Here is a 23,341-nt window from a genome sequence, read left to right on the forward strand (position 1 = left end):
AGGAGCATGGAAAAAGTACAGCTCAACACAAACAAACTCTCTATACACAAAAATACATTCATGAAAACTATTAAAATAGCAGTGCTATTTCTACCTGCCCCCCTGCCTCGCCATCAGTGCTGGGATGACTGCTCAGTGCTGGGATCTAGGGAAGGTGGGTCTTTGGGAGACATTTCAAGGAGAAGGTGGTAGGTGGCCTCATGAATCAGTCCAGGGAGGGCACTCCATGCATACAGGACAGCGTGGAAGATGTTCTACCAGACAGAGCAGCATTTCTGAGGGTGAGAAGCTCAGGTGTGGTGTGCAAGATCCCTGATTCCTGAGCCAGACACAGTGTGGGCGTGGGAGCACGTGTGGCCGTTCGGGACACGAGCGGGGTCGCTAATGTGGGACTGCACTGGGGGGTCACTGGCCACTGATTCTCTGTGGCTGCCACTCAGCACAGGAACTGTGAGGAGATGAGATGGAAGGGGTTGGAGAAGAGTTGGGTACAGAGAAGGAAAAAAAAGGCAAGGTGAAGGAAAGGAGACAAAAGGAAGAAATGCAGGGGATATTTTCGAATGTGGTCTTCTGTTTGAGTTTCTTAAGTGTGTTTGCAATTTATTAACTAAATAACTAAAAAAACATATACAATAATTAATGTACATTTGACACCATAAAATAAACTGGACCATATGCCAACATTTACATTGTTATTATCCTTCACTATGGAAAGGTGAGAAACAGGTTAAACAAGAGACAAAATGCTTCCCCTTACCCTTCTTCTTCCGTACTGAAGCTTGGAAATAGAAAGGGAAGGAACTGTGAATCAATTCTGAAGGTAATTTTTTATATGCTAAATCCTCGTCTGTCATTTTGAGTGCAAACATTATCCTTCCCTCTAAGATGTCAGTCTCTCCCTGCTCACCTCTGCTAAACAGGTATCTCTCAACCCACAGTAGATAAAATCTGCTTTTGCCAAGCTGTTTATCAGGATTTATGAGGAATTTCTCCCCTGCAGTTATTAGGGATACATGCAGAATTTTTTTTTTTCTAAGTTCTTTTTTAAAAGCAGTAATTGGGGCAACTTATTGATACCAGGGATGTCAAACTATGACAACATCAGGCATTCCCAAATCTTTGCAGATTGAAATGGAAAGGAATCATTAGCACACTGCCATCTTTTGGATTAATTAATTTGAAAGAGAACAGCTCAGATGGTCTGCTCTTTATTGTGAAGAACAGAATAGCTCAAATCATGTCAATAAAACTGTAAGTAGGGTTCAGAGCCAGACAAAGGAAGTGACTCTAATGACTGCAAGATGGATAATTAAAAAAAAAAAAATGTTTACCTTAGCTAGAAGATATTACAAAACTATGCATTCTAAGGGAAAACAAATGGGGATTTTCTATTTACATTTTTCTTCTGCTACATAACGAGGGACATTCAATAAAATTAAAGGCATCACATTCAAAACCAATAAAAAGGAAATACATCTGTACACAGCACATAATTAGCCCGTGGGATTCTTTGTCACGAGACATTATTGAGACCACGAGCTTCTCCAGCTCAGGAAAAAGGGTTACACATAGGTATTGATGAGAACATCCACAGTGCTCATTTATAGGTTCTTCCTATTTGCTTTGCACATATATGGCATGAAAGGAATGCTCATTCATTAAAGAGTTTAATGGCTATAAAAATGTGGGTGTTCTCATAGCTCTCACAGATGTCCAATATATACACAAATACATAGAGGGATATATAAATTATAGATAAATACACACATACAAGCTGTGTTTTATGTCAGGAGACAACTTCTAACTGATGATAGGGAGAACACTTTCCCCGTGGAAGCTTGTTCAGTTGCTGTGCAATTTAAGAATTCTTGTCCCTTCTGATAATAGCCCTTTTCCAGGACAAATATGAAAATAGGTGGACCACAGATGTTCTTTGGAACAGCAGTCACATTGTTTGCTAAGGTGGCAAATGTTCAGAGTGTCACAGAAGTGGCTTTTACAGACTTTTTTGGGAAGAAAGCAAATTTCTGCCACCACTACAGCTTTCCCAGGGCACAAACACCTCTGGAACATGGTGCAGGACTATTTCTCAGAACAGAAAACTCCTGCCACTGCAATGTCTGCCCCATCTGGATCAAGGTATAAATGGGAAATGTGCTTAAAAATGGAAATTTGTCCCATGGCTGCTTGTTAAAGGAGTTGCAGTGGTTTCTGCCACTTGGTGAGGACAAACAGCAGAGCAAGAGCCACAGCTTGAGCAGGGGGGTGGGAAAGCTAAAATATGATGGTCTCCACTGGGGACATTACTATTAACAAGCTATTCTCCTCTAGGAAAATGCTGCTTCTGCTTTAAGATCAATATCTCCTGTGGAGGATTGAAAAGCCAGAGAAATAGAAGAATATCCTCAGCTTGAAAGCAATTGGCAGAAGAGGATAACAAAGGGGCAAAAATGGTGCTTAAGTATTGCTGTCCCCTTGGGAAAGGTGGTTGATAAACCAGCAAAGTTTTACAAACCCTCAGCACTCCATGAAAGAAAAGCAAATGAAAAACACCCAGACCCACAAAGTGTGCTCCAGAAACAATATTTTACATTTTAATCCTGGAAGAAAAACGATGGAGCATTCACGAGCTGATGATACCTTGAGTTAAGCTCCTAAACTTCCTTATACATAAACCCCAAATTTTCTGAGACTTGCTGGAGCTAAATAATCAGACTGGGGTGGTTTTTTTGGGTCTTCATTTGGTTGTTAGACCATAGAGAAGACACTACCTACTTCAGCACCACTTTGCTGGGAGACTTCCCATTGGAGTTACATGACTTGACTCACTAAAGGAAGGATGGGGTCCATCTGCCCCCAAAAAAGCCACTGACTTACAGGGGAAAAAAAGGGGCCACAAGGCTTTGATTCCTTCCAGTTGGCCTTCAAATGAGTCCATGTCAGGAAAACCCCAAGATCATAAAATTAAGTATCTAATTGTAGAATTACATGGAAAAATGGTTTTATTGTGTGGATTATTGTCATCTATGACTCTGCAGTGAGGGATGTGGTTTGGTTTTATACCCATTTCTCACTTGCTAAACACACTCTTTTACTATTATAGCCACATAGAAATATGCACTGGGCTTTCCTCATTTTATATATGATTTATTCGTATTTCCATGTCTTAGTCTAGCTGCAGAAATTCTACCTTTTAGTGACCTAACAGATTAAAACCAGGAAGAAAAGGACAATTACCTTCCTCATTTCTAGAAAATGAATACAAATTCCTGAAGAATTATGCATATCTAGAATGTGGATGATCAAGCAAAGGAATCTACAACCACATTTCTCAAAACTAGCAAATAAAAGACTGAATGCTCAATAATTTTTATTACCAATAGTGAGAGGAATTAAGTTTATATCATGCACAGAAGTCAAAGTGATATCATAATATGCACTTTTTCAGATCAAATGAAACAAGTTCAAGTTGAAGCTGCTTTAACACTGTCAGCTTTTAATAACAGCTTCTGGCAGCTTACCTTTATCCACTAATGAGAGGCCACAGAAATTTAAAATAAAACAATATTAGATGAACTGAAAATTTAGAAAGCAAAGCTAACAAAACATGATACAGCATTATTTTCTTTTTTTTTCTTTTCTTTTTTCTTTTCTTTTTTGGTAGAGGTGCCAAACTTTGATGATGCATAAAATGTATCAACATTCCCTTGCGCAGCAGTAAAGGCACAAGTCTCCACAAAAAATCATTCATGCGAGTCATGCACATTTTGAACTCTCCAAAGATGCAGCATTCTTAAAACCTCCTCTGCTCTAGACACTGTACACAGTGCAGCTCCCTTCATCAATTTCACACAGAGACATATAGATAGATATTTACATCTCCACCAAGCCAGCATGCTTGCCAAAAAACACTTTCTTACCAAGCTCTTCAAGCTCTGAGGTCATGGACTTAGAGCGCAGGGTCAGTGCAGTGGTTGGAGCTCGCTTAGGAGGTGGTGGGGCTGTGCATGGGACAGAAAAACACACAGGTGTCAGCCAAAACACACCCTCTGGAAGCCCTGTGCTCACAGCCACAGTTCCATAGCCATTTAAAAGAATAAGCTCCATGAAATAAGGCGAGAATAAATACCTACATGTGGAGGAAAAAGCCCTGAGATGCTTTTCATGGACTGAATTTCTCCACTGTTTCTGGCTCTAGCGTAGGTTGCTTGACACATCCGCAAGCTTTTATGTAACAGGATACATAGAAACATTTAAAGCTAAATAACTGTGCACTTCTGTTTCCCAGCAGGAAAAGGGCTTTCTAGAGAAAGGACCTCGCAGCAGTGGTGCCCCTTCTGAGAAATATGTAGGGCTAAAAACCTCCTGGGTACCAGCCAATCTCTGGCAGATTAATTTAATCATTGAAGAAACAGTTCAATCTGAGAAATACAGGAAAGAACATTCAAATGGATCTGAATTGTTAAGGTGAATCTAAGGGAAACGGGTGATCCTCAGAATATATAAGGTCTTAAAATATCCAGGCAATAATCTAGCCCAGAAGCTACCATTTCTGCTTTAGTATCCTGGTAACAAATATTTCTGGTGGTCAGAGAAGATCATCTCATTCCAACCCCTCTGCCACAGGCAGCGGCACCTTCCATTGTCCCAGGTTGCTCAAAGTCCCATCCATCCTGGCCTGGACACTTCCAGGAGTGGGGCAGCCACAGCTTCTCTGGGCACCCTGTGCCAGGCCTCACCACCCCCACAGCAAAGAATTTCCCACTAATATTTGGCCTAAACATGCTGCCTTTCAGTTTAAAACATTGCCTCTTGTCCTGTCACTACATTTAAGGTCAATATGATACATACCAAAAGGCAGAGGCAAGAAGGTTTAAAATGTGCAAACAGTATTTCCATCAAGCCAAAAATAATGCAGGACCATGCTGGGACATGATTTAGTTTATTACAGCCTTTCTCTTTAATTATTACTATTTTTAATAAGCAGTGGAGGTGAAAAACACTTCCAGCACAGAGAGAGAGTTTTGATTTCATGGAGCAGGAGGGATGCTGCAGTGCCAGCTCCTCACCTGCCCCGTGCTGAAGAGCCAGGTGTGTGTGAGTGAGAACTCAGGGCACTGTGGGAGCAACAGGAACTTTCAGCAACGTGCTGCAGCTGCAAGGAGCACCGGTGAGCAGCAGCAATCTTTCCTGCTTAATGATAATTATCAGGGCCTAATGACTTCCCAGCATAGCTGAGAAACCAAACTCTGTGGCATCTAAGGTGAAGGAAACAGTGTAAATTCCTTTTTTGTTTCCTTCTTTTTTTTTTTTTTTGGGTGAAGTTTTCTGGTGTTTTTTTTGGATGGGTGTGTGAGAAACACTGCTAAACTACCCCTATTTCAAGTACATTTGAAATTAATAAAAGATCATCTCTTCTTAGTGCTTTTCCTCTCTCACTACTGCCAGAAATTTTACTACAAGATCCTCAAACATATACATGTGAAAAACTCATAAAGATTAATGCCAAGCATGATGAGAGAATATTGCTCTTTTGGCCACACGTTAATGTCCAACCCAACAGAATTAAATCACTCCAAATTAAACAAGAACAGGACATTTCAAATTTGAGAAGCAAAGTCTAATAAATCGGAATTTAGAAAACAGCAATTTCATGCCCATACTTGGTTTTCTGTGAAGGAAGAGCAGAAGAGTCCATTAGGAAGAGAGAAAAATGTACCTTTCTTCCTTGCTGTGTCATCTGGATCAAGATTCCTGGTTACTGTGACAACCTTCAGCACGAGGTGATTGCCCCCCTGTCGAATCATGTTCACCACCTGCCTGTGGCCAACTTTCACTACATTCTCATTATTAACCTGCACAGAAAGGAAGGAGTCTTTTAGACCAAAATGCAGAAAATTTTTGTTTATTATTTTCATAAAAAGAATGTGGAAGGAACAGATAGAAACAGAATTTCTAGTTACTGTCTTTTAATGAAAATATGTATTTAAGGAACAGTGCACAGCTGACACGATGACCAGAAAACAAAAAAAGCTACTCCTTTGGGAAATGCACATGTAAATAAATTCAATGTAAATAAATTCAACCAAATCCTACCCTTTACATATTTTATTTACAATTACTAGAATTTTCCTTCTGCAAGTTTCCGAAAGGATCTCCTGTCCTGGAAGAAAAGGCAACAGGGCCATAGGAGGCCCAAAGAGTGTCCATGGAAAAAGAAGAGTTAAATGCATGAAGAGTTAAATACATGAAGCCCTGAGCAGTTACTGTGATCATGCCAATTAAACTTCAAACTGCACTGCAACACTTAGCTTAGGGGAAGAAAAAATAATAATAAAAAAAATATATATGTATATATGTACTCTCAGTAATTTCTAGTGCTAAATCATCCTTTTTGCTGGGTTTGTCTTTCCATAATATCAATTAATAGACATAGAAGAAAGCAGAGGCATAAAAACTGTAAATAAGCACAGCTAAAAGTAATTTATTTATTCATTCAATCTATAAGGAGTCACTGAAAGTTATCTGAAATTTGAATGATGACAACATCTAAGACTGAAGTGCTGCCTGTGCTATTTGAACATAAAAGATATTGAGGAATGGAGGAAGAGCTGCTGCCAGGATACATGCTGGGAAGTTGATCTCTCTCCAAAATTCCACTGACTCAGTAATATTTCACTGAGATCACTCAATGCCTCCCAAAATGAACAGTCATTTCCAAAGTAAGTGTTTTTAGCCTCCTCTATTTATTCTGACAGGCTGGGCACCTCACACTCTGAAGGATTTACAGTTCAGAGCAGAGTCTCTCATTAAATATTATTGCTGTTTAGCAGAACAAACAGCACGGACCGCCCCACTCCAACCTGAAATCATTTCTCATCCATTGTCTGGAAGGAAAACCTTCCCTTTTTTCAGGCTTCAGCTGAGCCAAAATGCATTTTAATGAAGCAGTGCATTGGTAAACCATCTTTTCAGCAGAGTGCTGCAGTGGGGAGCCTCCAGGACGAGCTGTGTGCTCTGTGCCTGAGCTCAGGGTGCTTTTGGAGATGCTTTTTTGGTTCCAGGCACTGTGACGTAGGTGGAACACATGCTGAACATCCAGACCTGTTGAGCAGGCAAAGACGAAGTTCTCTCATTCTGTAGGTGGAGGGTATAAAAGAATATTGATTTAAATAGGACTCTTGCTGGTTTGCTTTATTTTACACCTCCTTAGCATCTGGTATTTAATTCCAAGAGATATTTATTTAGCTGGACCAATGGCATCTAAATTTAATCTAAAATACTGAAGGAAAAAGCGTTATCCATTTACTTCTGAATTCCTTCCAGTATTAAAGCCTCAAACAGGTAATTCTTTTTCACAGGAAAAAAAAAATCAAAAATCATGTAATTAAGAATTATGGAATGCATCCACTCTATTTTTACTGGAATTAGATTTCAAGCTTGGAAGCCAGTAAGGATTACCATGTAATCCCTAATGCTGTCAAAAAATAGAGCCCTCCAAATAAATCAAAAGTCAATATTAATCAAACACATGTACACTTCACTAGTGTAAAGTGATAAATGTGTAATATGATAAACAGCTTATGCAGCATCCCATCTGTTCCCATCGTTCTGTGCAATGATATTTAACATTTAGAGCAGGAGCAAATATATACAACACATTTTTTTAAAGCTGCCTCAGAAACAGAACCTGTAAATGACTGTTTATAGCAGCTTTGTTGAAAAGGCACAGTTACAAAAGCTGGGACTGAAAAGATTGATCTGAAAATAAATATAATAAAAATATTGATAGGAGAGCTGGAGGTTCTTTAACTCAGAGTCCTACGGAAATACTAGAGAACAAAAGAATCATGGAACCAGCAGAGCAGAACCTCATCTTCACAGTCTTTAGCACCTCAGGGGGTAAAACTGGAGCATGATTACAGAGTAATAACTTGGGAAGTGTCAATAGGCTGTAAGTGACATTATTTCTGTTACCCTTCTTCAATATTTCATCCAGAAGCCAAATGTCTGCAGGAAGGGTTGTTAAGCAGTGAGCCACCAGAGTTCAAGCAGGTTTGTCTGACAGTTTTAGTTTGATTTAGTCTGCAAACTTTTCCAGGTGTGAGTAATTTGAGGCAAATCTCTCTCCACTTCCATTTCAAGCTTTGGCAAGGGGGAGTTTGTAAACCAGTAAAGCAGGGATCTATTCCAACTGTGCCAATTCATGTCATAATCACCTGTGTTCTCTGTATTAAATGTAATCCCACTCTGGAAAACACTCAAAAACTACTTTTTGTTTTAGTAGCTAGGTGTTTGGAAGGAAGCTCTAGAAACAAAGAGTAAAGTTGTTTTGCAGGCACAAATTTGTGTCTTTCCCTCTTCTTCAACCCAATCTTTCTGCATATTTTCTGCAATCTTTCACTGCAAAACCTGAGGTTCTTATTTTCCTTCTACAATTCCACAAAACGTTTTTCTGCCATGTCCTTCGTAAATAAGTGAAAATAGATAATAGAAATAGACACATGAGGAGGCTGGGTCTATGCTACATCAATGAAATCTGGTCATGCAAGAAACAAAATATAAGGAAAACTGTCTTTTGGCACACCTCACAATTTCAACAACTCTCCTCTATCCTCTCTGGACTCTTGGGAAAAGCGTCAGAATTCTGTATTTTTGAAAATCATCCTTTATTATCATCTGGTTACTGGGCAGTGGGATGGAAATTACTTTGAGAGAATTAATTGATGAAGTAATATGATCTCATGAATGTCTTTAAAAATAGTCTAAACAGGCTGGATAACTTTTATCCCCCTGAAATGCAGTTATGCAATAGATTGAAAAATAATATAATAAAATGTAATATAATATACTACTATACTACTATATATTCTAATAGAATGTAATGGGATGGGATGGGATAGAATAGAATAGAATACCTGCACACTGTAAGCTGGCAGATGCATGAGCTAGAACACATATACCTGAGCAGCCTTCCTGTAGGAAGGTGCAAAAGGAAAAAAATAACCACTACCAGAGAAAGAGATTTTTGCAGACTTTGTTCTATTAATTAAAAAAAAAAAAGATAAAAAAAATTTCTCAATTTCTTCAATCATCCTAATCCTTCCATTACCAAAACATTCCCTCAGTGGAAAAGGCAGTCAATCATTTTTAACAGCAATTAAGCAGGCAGAACTCCATCATTATGCTTGGGATGCCCATTGCAGAATGGCTGAAGTTGGGAATCACATCCTCCCAGAAGAAGCTTCTCAGAAGCTCTTCCTTATCCACTGAACTACTTGGAAAAAAAACCCCAACAAACCCCCAAACCCGTTACACACACTTACAACCCCCTGCCTACACACTTTTTAAAATTCACCCTTTTTGATAAATATTTCACACACACAAACCCAATCACAATTTGTACCAGCGGAAATAAATAGCTCCCAAGTGATTTTGCAGGCTCAAACGATGCTTCTGCATTTCAAGTAACCACAGAGCTGTGCACGTGGCACTGCCTGTCAGCAGCAGCCAGTAAGAGTTTCCCATCTGGAGACTCAAATGTGAGAGGAAGAAAGACACAGTGACCCAGAGACTTTTGGGGAAGTTATTTGTGCTCTCAGTGTACCCACAGTGCCAACCCAGGGGTCACCCGCTGAAAACCAGCGAGGGCTTGTGGTGTTTGTGGCCATACTGGGATGGGCTGGAGCAGCATTTAGCACAAACCAGCACAAATGTCCCAGATTTGCACTCACAAGCATATTTAGTGTCAAAAACTCTATTATTTGATCCTCTAAATTCATTCTAAAGTGGATTTAACGGGCTCATGGACAGCACAAGGGTACATATTGAATCCAGAAAGGTTTCTGTGAAAGTAAATTTGAACAAATTCTGTTGGCAGCAAACTTCTTATTGAGCATCCCAGGAAAGGCCTGAATGCAAAAATAACCACAGATCCAAAGGAGGAGGCAAGTTAAAAAGGTCCAAAGCCAAAAGATGCTTTGGTGTAATGACATTTTATGTGCTTAAAAAATGCACTTCACCACAAATGATATCAAGATTCACTGTCTCAAAAAGCTAGCACATGATTTTAACCTGTGTCTTAGATTAAAATAGAAAGTAATAATATGATATATAAATTAGTCCCACAATTGAAATTAATACGTGAATTTGTCTCTGCAAACCAAATTATTCCCATCCCACCACAGAAGCTTAAATACAGAGAAGCAAACGGCTTCAGTCCACCAGACTCCAACTATTCATTTATTTCAACAGTTTCTGAAACAGGCCTTGAAGAGTCTCTGGAAAATTCCTGAAGATTTTCTAATACAAATGGGAAGTTTGTTTACATTCTGATCTCCCACATAAAACACCACTGATTCCCACGGGTGTTTGACCATATCCCATTTAATCTACTTTGGTGTAAAAGATGCTTCAGAGGCTTCATGCACTCTGTTGATCTAAATGGTGCTTTAAAAAGAAATAAAAAACAACAAAAAGCTTCACAGAAGCAGGGATACAAGGATGTGGAAATTCCAGCTGACATCTTGCATTAATGATGTTTTTGCAGTAATCCACTTGCTCATAGATTTGCCTGCCCTGGTTGGCCTTACTGCATGGGATGATGTCAAGAAGAAGCCAGGGAGCATTGGATTGGACTAGGTGATCAAAGGAGGCAACTTCCCACCTGAATCCTGTCATTTATGGAGTTTCTCCAGAAGAAGAAACATTAAAAGGAAGTATTTGACAGCCTTTCAGAAAAAAAAGTACATATGAATTAAGGGAAAAACATCAAAATCATTCGTAGCCTTGCTTCAGTATAAATGTCCAATATTGGGGCACACGAGCAAGATATAAGATGCCTGAAAGAAAACACCCTGTGGAGAGACAATGTGCTGAAGTTCTGGATTCCATCCTGTCACCACCTTTGCCCCTGCTGGCACAGGGGGAATGTTGTGCCTTCCCTGCCGCAGCTCCCGTGGCAAAGGGAGATGGCACTGCCTGGTGCTTGCTCTGGGCGAGGGCAGCGGGACAGGCTGGAGCCTGCTGGAGCCTGGGATCTGCAGGGCTGCTCCAGCCAGGCAAAGCCTTTGCCCTGGGCTGATCCAGCAGTGGCAGAAACGTTGCTGAGGGATGTGGTCTCTGCCTGGAGACAGCTGAGCTGTCGAGGAAGGGCTCAGCCACTTCGTCCCCACGAGTCGCACCAAAGCTGCAGTTGTGCTCAGGAACATCTATTTCTGAGAGACACTGAAAGGAAGAGGCATCTCAGAGCATAAACTCCAGACTCCTTGGTTGTCATGGCAACTGCATCACAAAATTTGTTTCTTAACATTTAGCCAAGCTCCATCTTGGAACTTCTCAGTTTTCCTGTCCCTGCTATTCCTGTTAGGCCCAGAACCTCTGAGAAGAAGTGCTATTTTTTGTAATTTCTCTCCCGGGTGTAACCAGTTTGTATTATTTTTTTCCTGTGTAAAGCTACCAAAAGCATAAATAGACTTTATTTTCCCCTTACTTTCCCAGCATTCTACAAACACATGTGGGAGTAATGTCCTGCCTTGGTTAAACACATGTTTTAATAATATGACAAAGTTGAAAACCTGAATGGAGCATAACAGCTGTCAGTCCTTCAAAGACCTTGTTAATTTTTTAAAAATGTGTCTAACTTTAGTCAAACCAGCCTATAAAGATGGTCATACATTCATCTGTGTTTCACCCAGCTAAGGCTGGCCCCATGCCAGTGTCTGGCCTCCCTAAAGGGAAATGCACAACTTATTTTCTTCTAGTAAGTACAAACTCACTGGATTTGTTTGGGATCAAAGCTGATACCCCAAAAAAGCAGCAGGGTTAAGGGCTGCTTTTCCTCTCTTATCCATGGCATGATTTAAAAGGCAGAACTATGTTAAATTAGCACTCTTATCTAAAATTTTGGATTTTGCATACTTATATCTAACCCGAAAGCTGTTGCAAGTAAGTGACTTCCATCCTCATGAGACTACACAGAACATTTAAACATCACTCAATTCCTTGGACCCTGTCCTATTAAAAATAATGGCCTCCATTAATTAGTACCTGTTCCTGTTTTGAATCTTTGGTTTAAGTCACATTTCATTGGAGAGGTTCAATTAACTTTATTGCAGTTGATTGAACTGCAGTGTTCTGCAATCAATTAAGTGGCACTTAAGATGAATTTGTCCAATGTCTGCCAGGTGGAAGAGGTGAAAGCTTCTCATGTTTGAACTTCTCTCAGCGAAAAAAATATCCAATGAGCTGTGCACATCTGTTTTGCTTCTTTTTTGCTTAAAATAAACTCACTGAAGATAAGTCAATAACTATTTTTTCCCCACATTCCAATGCTCAAAAAAAAAAAGTACTAGTTTAAAATTCAGTGAAATGAAAATGAAGTTTGGAGTGCAACAGAGAGTACCTTTACATTATTCATCTTGTGAACATGCCTCATATTGAATTTGTTCTCATAGCCTATAAATTATGGTACATAGACAGCACCAAAAATAGGGTACCAAAAATAGCAAACTAGAGGTCACCCATATGGTAAAGAAACCTCTGTAGCATGTCTGCCCTTCACAGATGAGAGCATGCATGAAAATCCAAAACTGCTTAACCACTGCAACCAGAGCTGCTTCCATCTCATTCCCATGTCACATCCAGTCATCCTCTGCTGGGGGCTGCTCCAAGGTGGGGGAAAGGGGAAAGGGGAAAGGGGAAAGGGGAAAGGGGAAAGGGGAAAGGGGAAAGGGGAAAGGGGAAAGGGGAAAGGGGAAAGGGGAAAGGGGAAAGGGGAAAGGGGAAAGGGGAAAGGGGAAAGGGGAAAGGGGAAAGGGGAAAGGAAAGGAAAGGAAAGGAAAGGAAAGGAAAGGAAAGGAAAGGAAAGGAAAGGAAAGGAAAGGAAAGGAAAGGAAAGGAAAGGAAAGGAAAGGAAAGGAAAGGAACCCAACCTGCTCATTCAAACAATGGGAAAACAAACTCCCATCCTTCCACGCTCCTCTGCTGACCAGTCACCCACATCCCCGTTTGCTGCTCCCTTTGCGCAGTCACTGATGCTTCATGAGACCCTTCTGATAAATTGACTCCAGAGGGGAAAAAATAATCAGAACTTGAGAGGATAATTTTGCTCTGGATCACAGACTGTCACTGAGTTCTGAGAGCTGGGCCAGCTTGGGGGAGCACAATGGGTGGAGCTGGTCTGCTCTGCTGATGAGTTTTGGATGAGCCTCCTTTCGGCCCCTGTTGCCTCCATCAGCTCCTCTGGGACAACTCCTCCAGGAGAGCAGGAAAAACAGGGTCCCCTTTGGGCAGAGTGCATTTCCAAACCAGGCCCATCCCTGGGGCAGCTCCATCCCCTCCTGTGCTGCTGTGTGGGACAGGGATGGGGAGCAGAGGGAGCTGAGGCAGCATTGCCATTCCCGCTGTGCCTCGGAACAGCGCCCACCTGCACACCCTGCCCCCAAAGGGATGAAGGGCTTCAGACCCCCATGAAACAATTCCCACCCCAACGCTGGAGGAAAACAGGAAGCTGTGTTCCACCCTAAAAATATCATATTTTTTTCAAATGGGGAGTTGCAGTGCTGTTATGCAAGCACTGGGAGGACAATGGATCTTTATTTGAATTCTGAATGAACCACTTGATAAGTATTTACAGGAGGTAGAAGCTCTCAGGCTGAGCCCTTCTATTTTTAAAGCTGTGCATACCTACACTAAAGACCACTAGGCAGAGAATTCTAAAATATGGATCAAAATATAGATCTCTTTATGAGCATTAATAATACAGCCCAATATTAATTTACATTAGGTAAGCACCCTAAGTCAGGCAACACAATTTAAAATTAAACCCTGTACATGGGATATAAACTGCCTGGTTTTGTACATTTCAATGATTTTCTGTTAAAACCTTCCCAGAGATTACACAGATATATTGACAGAAAGTGTTGTCATCATGTGTTGATAATCTATATTTCCTCCTCCCACATACAGTCACTTTCCAGAAAATGCATCTGCTCTAAGAACAATATTTAAAAAAAAAATGTATTGCTCATGCATCCCTCTTTATGCAGGAAAGCCTAATCTTAGAGCAGATGGAGATAATTCTTCCTTAAAGCCATGTTAGTTTTAACAAGGCTGCCTTAAACTTGGAATCCCTTGGAAGTTTAATTTGGAGGCCTTGGGAATGAGGACTGAAGTCTGGGCCTGAGCAGTGTCTAAGCCCATGCAGAATAATCAAACTCACATAAAAAATGTTTTCTGTGTTAGATCAGAATGAAGAAATACCCATCAGTCGGCTGGTGATGTGCGAGTGTCCTATTTCAATTTAGAAAATTACCGATTGCACCAACCACACTGCAGCTTTGTGCATGTTTTATGTCAGACTTCCCAAATTGAAGATAAACCCCAAAAAGAGATATCAGTGGTGGAGTCATTGCACAGCATAGTTACATGGAAATGCTTAGTTTAAAACAACCTCAAAAGAGCATCCAAATCTATAGGCACAATTGTAATGTAAAACAGACAGGAGACACAAATATAGTGTTACACAACATTAACTCAACAAAAGCAGCCAAAGACAACTTTCACAGCTCTTTTTAAAAAAAAAAACAAATTTGTTTATAAGAGCAACTTCATTAATTCATAATAAGGCTTTTTGTTACCACTTCAAAAAAGCGACGTTCTAATTTACTTACTCTCCACACAGAATAACCACTTTTTATCTTCTCAAGCAAGAGCACAAGTGCAAAAAGCTCCTCTGTTAAGAGGGAATGATTTATTTTGGTGAGTGAACAAGCATCAGAGGAGGATAACAGAAGATTCCTCAGAGCATTTTGTCACAGCGAATAAGAATCATCAACAAACCTTTCATTAGGTTTGATTTTATTTGTAAATAATTTGGAAATAAAAATCCATTTTGGGACGATCTGGTGACTCACAGAGCACGAGGCAATTTCCTGCCCGTTAAAGAGGCCCCACCTTGGTTACAGAGAGCGCCAGTCCCCAGGGAATACCCTCCCAGCAAAAGGCAGAAGCAGGGGAGCAAGGCTTTGCCTTCTGCACTGCTCCCAGCCACAGCAGCCAGAGATGCTGCAGCCTCTCCTTCGGGGACATTCGCTCCACAGTCTGGTTCTGTCTCCAAGCAAAGCTTTGGAAACTCCTTTGGAGACACTTCCTGCCTTCCAGTGGCCAGAAGGAAGCCAAACCTGTCACCTGCTTCCTTTCAGCACCGGAGCCAGCAGCACCATGGTCAGCTGGGGGATGCTGGGGATGAGTCTGTGCTGTTCCACACTGACATTTCATTTCATTTCATTTCCCTCAAGAGCTGCACAACCTCGTGCCAACAGAGCAGCTCAGCAGAAGAGCCTGCCCCAAACCTGAGCACAGGCACTAAAGAGAGGGAGACAAACAAAGCACGAATGCCAAACAAAGCCCAAGCAACGACAGCATAACAGGACTTTCAGTCAGAAAGCAGCAGCTTCATTTGTACCCACAGTAATTTTAGAATCACTTGAAAAGATGTCCAAAATCACAATTTTGCGGACTTGTACTCCTGCCACCTAAATTTTCTCTGCAACCCAACTCCCAAAATAAACAAACAGCGAAGCCCCACTGAGTTTGATTCCATGCAAAATATTTTGGAATGTGAACTAAGTCTTAGGCACACAAGGAAAGATCAGAAAAATAACATACTTTGTTAAGAAGAACACAGAGAGATGGTGCTGCCCTGCACAAAAGGGCAGAAATGCTATGTGCTTACAAAACTAAGGGAGGGAAAATTTGATTTAAACGCCAAATATTATGCAAATCCCTTATAATTCAAATTAAATTTGTATCTAGTGTTGTAGAATGGAGTTTAAATGTTAACCAAGTTCTTTGGCAAAGGTTTAAAACTTGGAGGCACTGTAGAAAGAGCTAATATTTCCCACAAAGTTGGAATTGCCAAAAGCTGTGTCAGGGTGACTTGGATATGAATTGGATACTGCCCTTGATGGCTGGGTTCAGGGAGATCCAGGAGCCCAAATTCCCAAGGTGCTCAGCAACCTGCATCCCCCTGCATAGGAGATGAAACCACCCCAGGTGTTGGAATGACTCCTGTGAACCCCTCATGTGGCAAAACTTCATCCTAAATCCCCAACCCGGGCAGGGCCAGGGCCAGGGCCAGCGATGGATGGAATGTCAGACAGAGGGAATGTCAGACAGATGGAATGTCACCCACCTCATCCAGCCCCTCCTGAGCACTGACCTTCTGCTGGACTAATAAATCCTGCTTGGCCAGCACCTCCAAGGGCACTCCCACTGCAGGATTTGGGAAGCAGCAAAGGCTGGGGACCGTTTCCAGGGGCTGGGTGGGCGCAGCTGCCTTGCTTTGGAGCCTGGCTCCATCTGTGTGACAGCACATTGCTCCCTGCCAGCAGCCACACATCCCCCCAGAGAGCCTGGAATACTTGAATTTCCCAGCCTATGTGAATTCTACATGCTGCAGATAAACCTGGGAAAAAGAACTTTGCATTTTGCCAAACATGCACCAGGTAACCCTGCTGGAAGTTACCAATTTCATTTCCAGCTAGCAGGAACAATTCCTTTAGTGCCCCATTGCTCAGATGGAGACAGAGCTGTGAGAAGGAGGTGCACTCACAGCTCTAATGTATAAATTTTAGATGACTTTAAGGTAGTGATTGATTCTCCTTGAGTGCCATCCTCTTTTTTATTCCAGCCTCTGAGCTCTTTGCCTAATTGCCCAAATTGCAGTAGCATCACATCTGATTTCTCTCCAAATACCTTGACCTAAATCAGCTTTGTCCCAGTTACTGGCATTGACAAGTCTGGCAATGGTAGAGGGATAATTTCAGTGCATCCTAATATGCTTTTTATTGATTTCCAGGTGGGTTTTTTTTAGACTACAAGGAAGACAGCCATGAAAGACATGATTTAGATTCTGGAGTCTGACTGAGGCAACATAAAAGCTTCAGCTCTAGGAAACATTCTAAAAAGCAACCTTAGTGTGTGCTACTCACTCCTACTGCTGTGTCCCCCAAATCCTGTACAGGCAGCACTCCTGGAATTGCACAAATCCAGGGCAGAATGTCTTCTGCCACTGGCTTTGATTGCTGCATGACTGTCAGCCTTCAGAGCATCTTCCTGCAGAATGCAAGGAATGCCCGATCCACGACCAAAGCTCCCGAGAGTCTCTGAAATTAAAACTATTTTTAGCCACCCTAAATATATGCTGTCTGAAATAGTTAAGTGAGCCATTGTTGCTAATACATAGTTCCTTTCACACACATATAGAATACATGCTTATCACCCAGAGCACATTCCTTACTGAGGGAGCACAATTTTATCCAGAGGAATGGAGGAAAATGTAGGTGCTTGCACTAGAAATAACTCTGCTAAAAGGCATGGAAACTGCAAAAAGCTGGGGGGTACCGAGGCAGCACTTTAAAAACAAATAAATCAATCAATCAGGCAGACAAAAAGATGCCATTAATTAATCCTTCTAATTTCTAAGTGGGGAAGAGCAGCTCTAACCTGATAGAGACTTTACCAACTCCATCAAATGGCCAATGTTGGTACAACAGGCAAGGGCTACTGAGAAATAAAACAAAAGGACAAAGGACTGGGAAAATAATCATTTTAAGCACAAATTGACTCCAATTTAAATGTTTCCTCAGCAGAAAGCTTTAAAGCATTCTTTTGCTTATGTCTACATGGCAGTTCTTGCTCAGAAGGAAAGGGCTGGAAGTTTCATGCTCCTGGAGAGACTGAATCTCATTGTTTAATTCAGGAATTGGCTGACTAGTTTTTCCGACACTGGAAAAACTAATTTTTAAAATTCACCAGTGTTTGTATGCCAAAGTTAGAGCAAATAATTTGAGTTTCCTGATTTTCTGTGCTATTCCTGCGGGCCTGGTGGCTGTTTGTTTGGGAATTCCTGATCTCTGTGGACAGAGTTTTTTTCAAATAACTCAGGTCTAGAGTTATTTTCAAAGAGAAAAGAAGAGAGTGTCTCACAGAGCAGTACTTAGAAACTGAGGATATGGAAGAAAGTAGCAGCAACTCTCTGGAAAGTTTTCCTGCATCTATGGCATAGGCATGTGTAGGAAGCTGTGTGGATGCAAGAACTCTAAAAACAGACATTTTGTCACTTTGGTTAGAGATCAAAGACCTAGAAAACAGGATGCAGCCTCCTCAAAGTATCAGATTCTCAAGTTACTATCTAATATATTTCCATCATTCCTCAAAAATAAGTAATTTTATCATAAAATCCCAGCACTGTAGAATGGTTTGGGATGAAAGAGACTTTATAGCCCAAGCCCTCCTACCATGGGCATAGACATCCTTCAGTAGGTTCAGGAGTTCCTTCCCATAAACCCAAACCTTAGGATAGAAGCAAATAAGTGTATCTGTTGCACGTAAAATTAAGCAAATTTATTGGAACTTTAGAAACCAAGCCAAGATTGCATCTTTGAACTCTATCATTACCTATCTGCACCAAGATTAAACTGATAATAGCTCCAGAATAGGCAGGATCTTGGGGTTAGTTGCTTAGCAATTGAAACTTCTCTTTCAGAATCCAAAGGGGGCCTAACAGCACCTTTTGTGATTATAACTTGAAGTTTTCCTTCCTGACAGTGCAGCTGTGACGTTCTTAGCTACAAATCAATCACCCAAACCTTTACTTTATTTTGATAACACAGCTCCTGCTATGCATGGGAAATATATAGGAATATATTTCCCATGCATAACAGGAGCTGGTTGGATTCTGCTTGGATTCTGAGCTCTAAGAGCATTTCACCAGAACCCTAATTTGGTGCCATCAAAGTCCATTCCCACTGAGGGTGGCTCAGCTTTTCTGCACTGAGACACTTTACAAATTCTAGATCACCCTTGCCAGGCAAGAATATGACAAATACAAATCTTTCCCACCCACTTCAGGAAGATCAACTAAATAATCAGGGAAACAAGGATGGAGCAAGAATTAGGATCTCATTCATCCTTTAACTACGGAAAAGGTTTCTGATAACACTGAGGAGTTAAGCCACTAACAGAGCATAACTCAGAACTAGGACAGAGCCTGTTTTCTTCAGCCAGAAAGGCACATGCCCAAACAAAAGAGTGAAATGGATAAATTTTACAAGCCAAGAATAAAAAGGAAGGATGGGTTGCAGGCTGTGATAAGAAATCAAGGTTAGATTTCTCCACCTGGAAAAGACAAAGTGATCTTTCACTTTTCAAACCAGTGTGGTCCAAGTCAGATACTTTATGGTTTTGCTCCCTGTTTTGCCTTCTAAGCAGGAAATGCAGTATAATTTTTAATTTTTTATTCAGGTCTGGAGTACTGAATTCATTACAGCTCCAACCAAAACATTAGCAAAGTTCTCTTAAATATTTCCATCGTGAAGTCCTAACTATCAACTGTGGCTTCAATTGCCTTCTTTGCTCCTGTTTTTGCTTTCCCTGGAAAAGTGACATTCATTTTGCTTGGAGCATGTGGTGCTTTTATATTTTCCTCTTCATGCCTTTGAAAATGAGGACCACCTCTTTACAAAGCTCATGGGCAGCTTCTCTCTCCCTGCTACTGCAGCATCCCCACCTTGGGTTAATGAAGAATGCCCTCACTTAACTATGCATAACTGGATTTATTTCTGCCTTTTTTTTTTCTTTTTTTTTTGGCCTCACCCCGGGGTTATCACATAATTTATCAAGAAGAGATGAAGTATTTTGTTTGACATAGCTGCAGCCCATCTGGAAGGTTGCAGGAGATGTAATGTGGCCGAGAGCGATTATTTCATCCTGCACCATGACAGCCAGCAAGAAGCAGCAAACAACAAAAAAAATACTCACTGTGAATTATATAGGTGCAGAACTTTCACTGTAAAAGCTGGATTAGTTAAAAGCTTCCTAGATAATACTTTAGTCACAGAAAGAATAAACTCTGGTTACTTATTTCCTTCCCTTTGTCATGCAGCAAGACACAGATTAAAAAGACAGACACAGGGAGGCCAGGCACTTTGAGGGTTTGCCAGTATTTTGATTAGTGACCAAAGTCAGTGAACTGCACTTTGTCTTGTCTTTTATGTAAGAATAAGGATGAGTCATGCAGGACTAAAATAAACACCTTCTTAGAGGCAGCCTTGCTAATAATAGCTGCTACATCTTTAGTCCTCCCCAGCTGAAACTACTCTATTACTAAAGCAGTAGTATGGAGCAGAGCATGCTCAGGAGGAATTCTACCTCTGCTGCCTGCACCTTCCTGGCTGATGGTATCAAAACAGACAACTCAGAGCAGACACTTCCTCTGGGCTTGTGTGGCACGGTTTGGCAGCAGGGAGGGCTGTGTGGGTGGCTGCTGTGAACATAGGAACCTGCTGGAAAGTTCTGCTGGAGCCAATGGCAGGATGGACTCCATGCTGGCCATGGCCAAGCCCACCAGCAATGGTGGGAGCACCTGAGTGAGAAAAAGTGAGAGAAAAAGCTCTGCAGGCCCCCAGGTCAGGGGAGGAGGAGAGGCAGGAGGTGCTCCAGATGCCAGAGGCACTGTGTCCCTGCAGCCCATGGAGGTCCACAGGGAAGCAGAGATCCAGCTGCAGCCCGTGGAGGAGCCCAGGGCAGGCTGTGACCCCACAGAAGTGACAGGAATAGGGGATTTGTCTTTACAAACAAGCTGTGGGTCTCCTGGTAGATAAAACTAGCACTGGGAGATAAAAGAAACAATGGGAAGGATGCTACTGATTGATTAATGGGAAAAGATATTTGCTTTTAAAAAAGATATTTGCTTTTAGGTTTGCTGATAAACAAAATTAGACATTGAAAGATGAAAGAAACAATGGGGAAGAAAAACCCCTAAATTCTGTAAGAATTTTAAATTAAAAGGGAGGGTTATACATTAGAGGGAAATCTTTGGCATCAGGTGTATTGGGAAGTCTGTACCTCTCAAGTAGCTCAGCCAATGGGGAAAGAGAGAAGGGAAGTGGGGCCAGGAAATTAGGATAAAAAGGGAAGCTGTGCCCTCCAAAACTTTGAGAGATCCCAGGGGAATGTCCCATGGCCTCTCCCTTTATTCCAATAAAGTCAAAGGACTCCTCAGTCTCCTTTTTGGACACAGACCTCTGGTGTTTGTGGATTAATTTTCCTAACAGAAGTTTCCTGCAATCCTGCAGAGACCCACGCTGGAGCGATCTGCTCCTGAAGGACTCACCCCAGGGAAGGGACCCACGCTGGGGCAGTCTGGGAAGAACTGCAGCCCATGGGAAGGACTGATGCTGGAGAAGCTCATGGAGGATTCTCTTCCCCTCTCTGGAGCAGGGAGAGGGAGTGAGGAGTCCAGCCACTGAGGAGGAAGGAGCACCAGTGGCCACATGTGATGGACTGGCCATGGCCCCCAGTCCCCATCCCAGTGTGGGGGAAAACCAGGAGGAAGCTGAGCCTGACAAGAAGGGGGGGGTGGAGGGGAGGAGTTTTAAAATCTGTTTTATATTTCTCATTACCCCAGCTTGAGCTGCTATAAATTAAATTAATTTGTCTCCAAATCACAACTGTTTTGCCAGTGACAGTAGCTGGCGAGGGATCTCTCTCTTTCTTTATCACAGCCCAGGAGTTTTTTGGGGTATTTTCTCTCCCTGAAACACTGGTACATCCATGAACTCTGCATGCCACTGATACCAAAGGGAAGCTAAATTTCTGACTAGAAAATAGGAATACTTTCTATTCCTAAAACATAAATCATGTTTGTGAACTATTCTGTACAAAGAGAAAATATTTTCAATGTATGCATCCCATAATAAACACATGAATTATATATATTTTGACACTTTGAGGAAACTATTAAACCATTACATGTCTTTCAGGTGTCATTGGGTAGGAAGGAGTTTAACCATTTTTGTACAGAAAATTCAAAAATTTGCTATTTCTCAAGTGCAGATGACTACCCAGGGAACACCAGCCAAGTAAAAAAAACCCCTTCCACAGCACAGCAAAGCTCAATAAAACCAAGGAAAGGAAAACTTCCCTGAGTTACAACTGCACCATGAGGAACTCTTCCCACTTATCCCAACAGAAAGGATCTTCCTGCTTGAATGTGCCTCAGACAACTGCACTGGATTTATGTTTCCCTGGAATTAAACAGTTTTCAGGTGCTCTCAAGCCTTCCAACCTCTCCTTAACAACAATGACCTCCTGTTCTTTCATCTGAGCAGTTAAAACAGCAGCTGAACCATGAGCCTGATCTATTGCTGGTTATCCTTTGAGCCATTATGGACAAGAATCTTTTTCTGGGTTGGATCAGCCCTCTGTACAGGGAAGACCTATCCCAGTTAGAGCCTACCTCTGCAGCAGAGCTGTTTTATTTCAAGATGGTCAGAATGATAATTTTTTTAAGCACATTTGATAATTGTTCAAGGGGGGAGAGCAATTTTTAGAAAACTAGAGAATGCCCTGCAGGTTCAACACAACTGATCTTTCATTTACAAGCCTCAAACTGTCAGGTCACTGAATATTGTCCTTCAAAACTGACAACCAAGACTGGCTCCTATTAGAAAAACATTGTTGGTGGCTTCTCCAAGACTTGAAAACCCCATTTAGCTTCTCATTTCCTCTGTGAAGTTCTTTTAATTACGTAGCCCAACTTGGAAGGGCCAAACAACAACAGATTCTTCCGTGGCTCTCACAGTCCTCTGGCATTAGGAACATATGTCATTTGTGTTTTATCAGACACCAAAGGAACTTAATCTTGCTTCTTGGGCACTTCTGAATTATTTCTGGCAAAGAGAGGCATTGAGATTAGAAAGGGAATAGTCCTGGCAGCAGGAGCAGTTTCTCTGCAGCCTTTAAACCATGCTCCCCCTCCCCTCACATTTAGAAAATATTCCAAGTTTCCATAGATTTATATGAAACTTTATTCTCCTAAGTTAATGAACTAGGTCAGTGCAGTGAGTGAATAGGTTATTAGAAACTTTTTCCCACTCTAAGTCTGGATCAAATGGCAATATTCCAGTGGAGCAGTACCAGGTGTGCTGTCAGGGAGGTTTGCTGTCAGGAAGGCACCTGCATGGCAGAAAGGAGTGGGGATTGTCTTCCTGGGCCTGCCTTCCCAAATGGCTCTCCCAGCACACCATATGTTCCACACACAGTATCCCAGATGGATGCTTAAAGGGTTCATTAATTCCTCAAACCCAGATTTCCGAGGGTCTGGACAGCTCATACCTTTGTAAAAGAGGGAGGGAGAAGTAAGAGCCAAAAGCAAAGTCGGGGGAAAGGGAGTTGAATTAAGATGTGTGCAGGGATGTTGGGGAGCAGCTCTGAGTTCCTTGCTTTGGATCCAGGGTTCCAGGACTGTCTGGTTCCCTTGAAATAACTATCTGTA

General features: G+C 41.6%; 1 protein-coding gene across 8 annotated transcripts in view; it reads right to left on the bottom strand.

The window, feature by feature from the left end:
- The window catches only part of SHANK2 (SH3 and multiple ankyrin repeat domains 2), a 250,193-nt gene that overhangs the window by 35,690 nt on the left and 191,162 nt on the right, over positions 1-23,341 (bottom strand). For 5 of the 8 annotated variants that reach the window (XM_077179591.1, XM_077179595.1, XM_077179597.1 and 2 more), the window contains 3 exons: positions 5,720-5,855; positions 3,921-4,001; positions 758-778 (listed from right to left, as the gene is read on the bottom strand). In XM_077179591.1, the coding sequence (XP_077035706.1) occupies positions 758-778; positions 3,921-4,001; positions 5,720-5,855 (238 nt within the window). The remainder of the gene's footprint in view (positions 1-757; positions 779-3,920; positions 4,002-5,719; positions 5,856-23,341) is intronic. The other 3 variants (XM_077179594.1, XM_077179592.1, XM_077179599.1) reach the window with 1 other exon arrangement.

Source organism: Agelaius phoeniceus, chromosome 6 (genome assembly GCF_051311805.1).
Source record: "Agelaius phoeniceus isolate bAgePho1 chromosome 6, bAgePho1.hap1, whole genome shotgun sequence".
NCBI lineage: Eukaryota > Metazoa > Chordata > Aves > Passeriformes > Icteridae > Agelaius > Agelaius phoeniceus.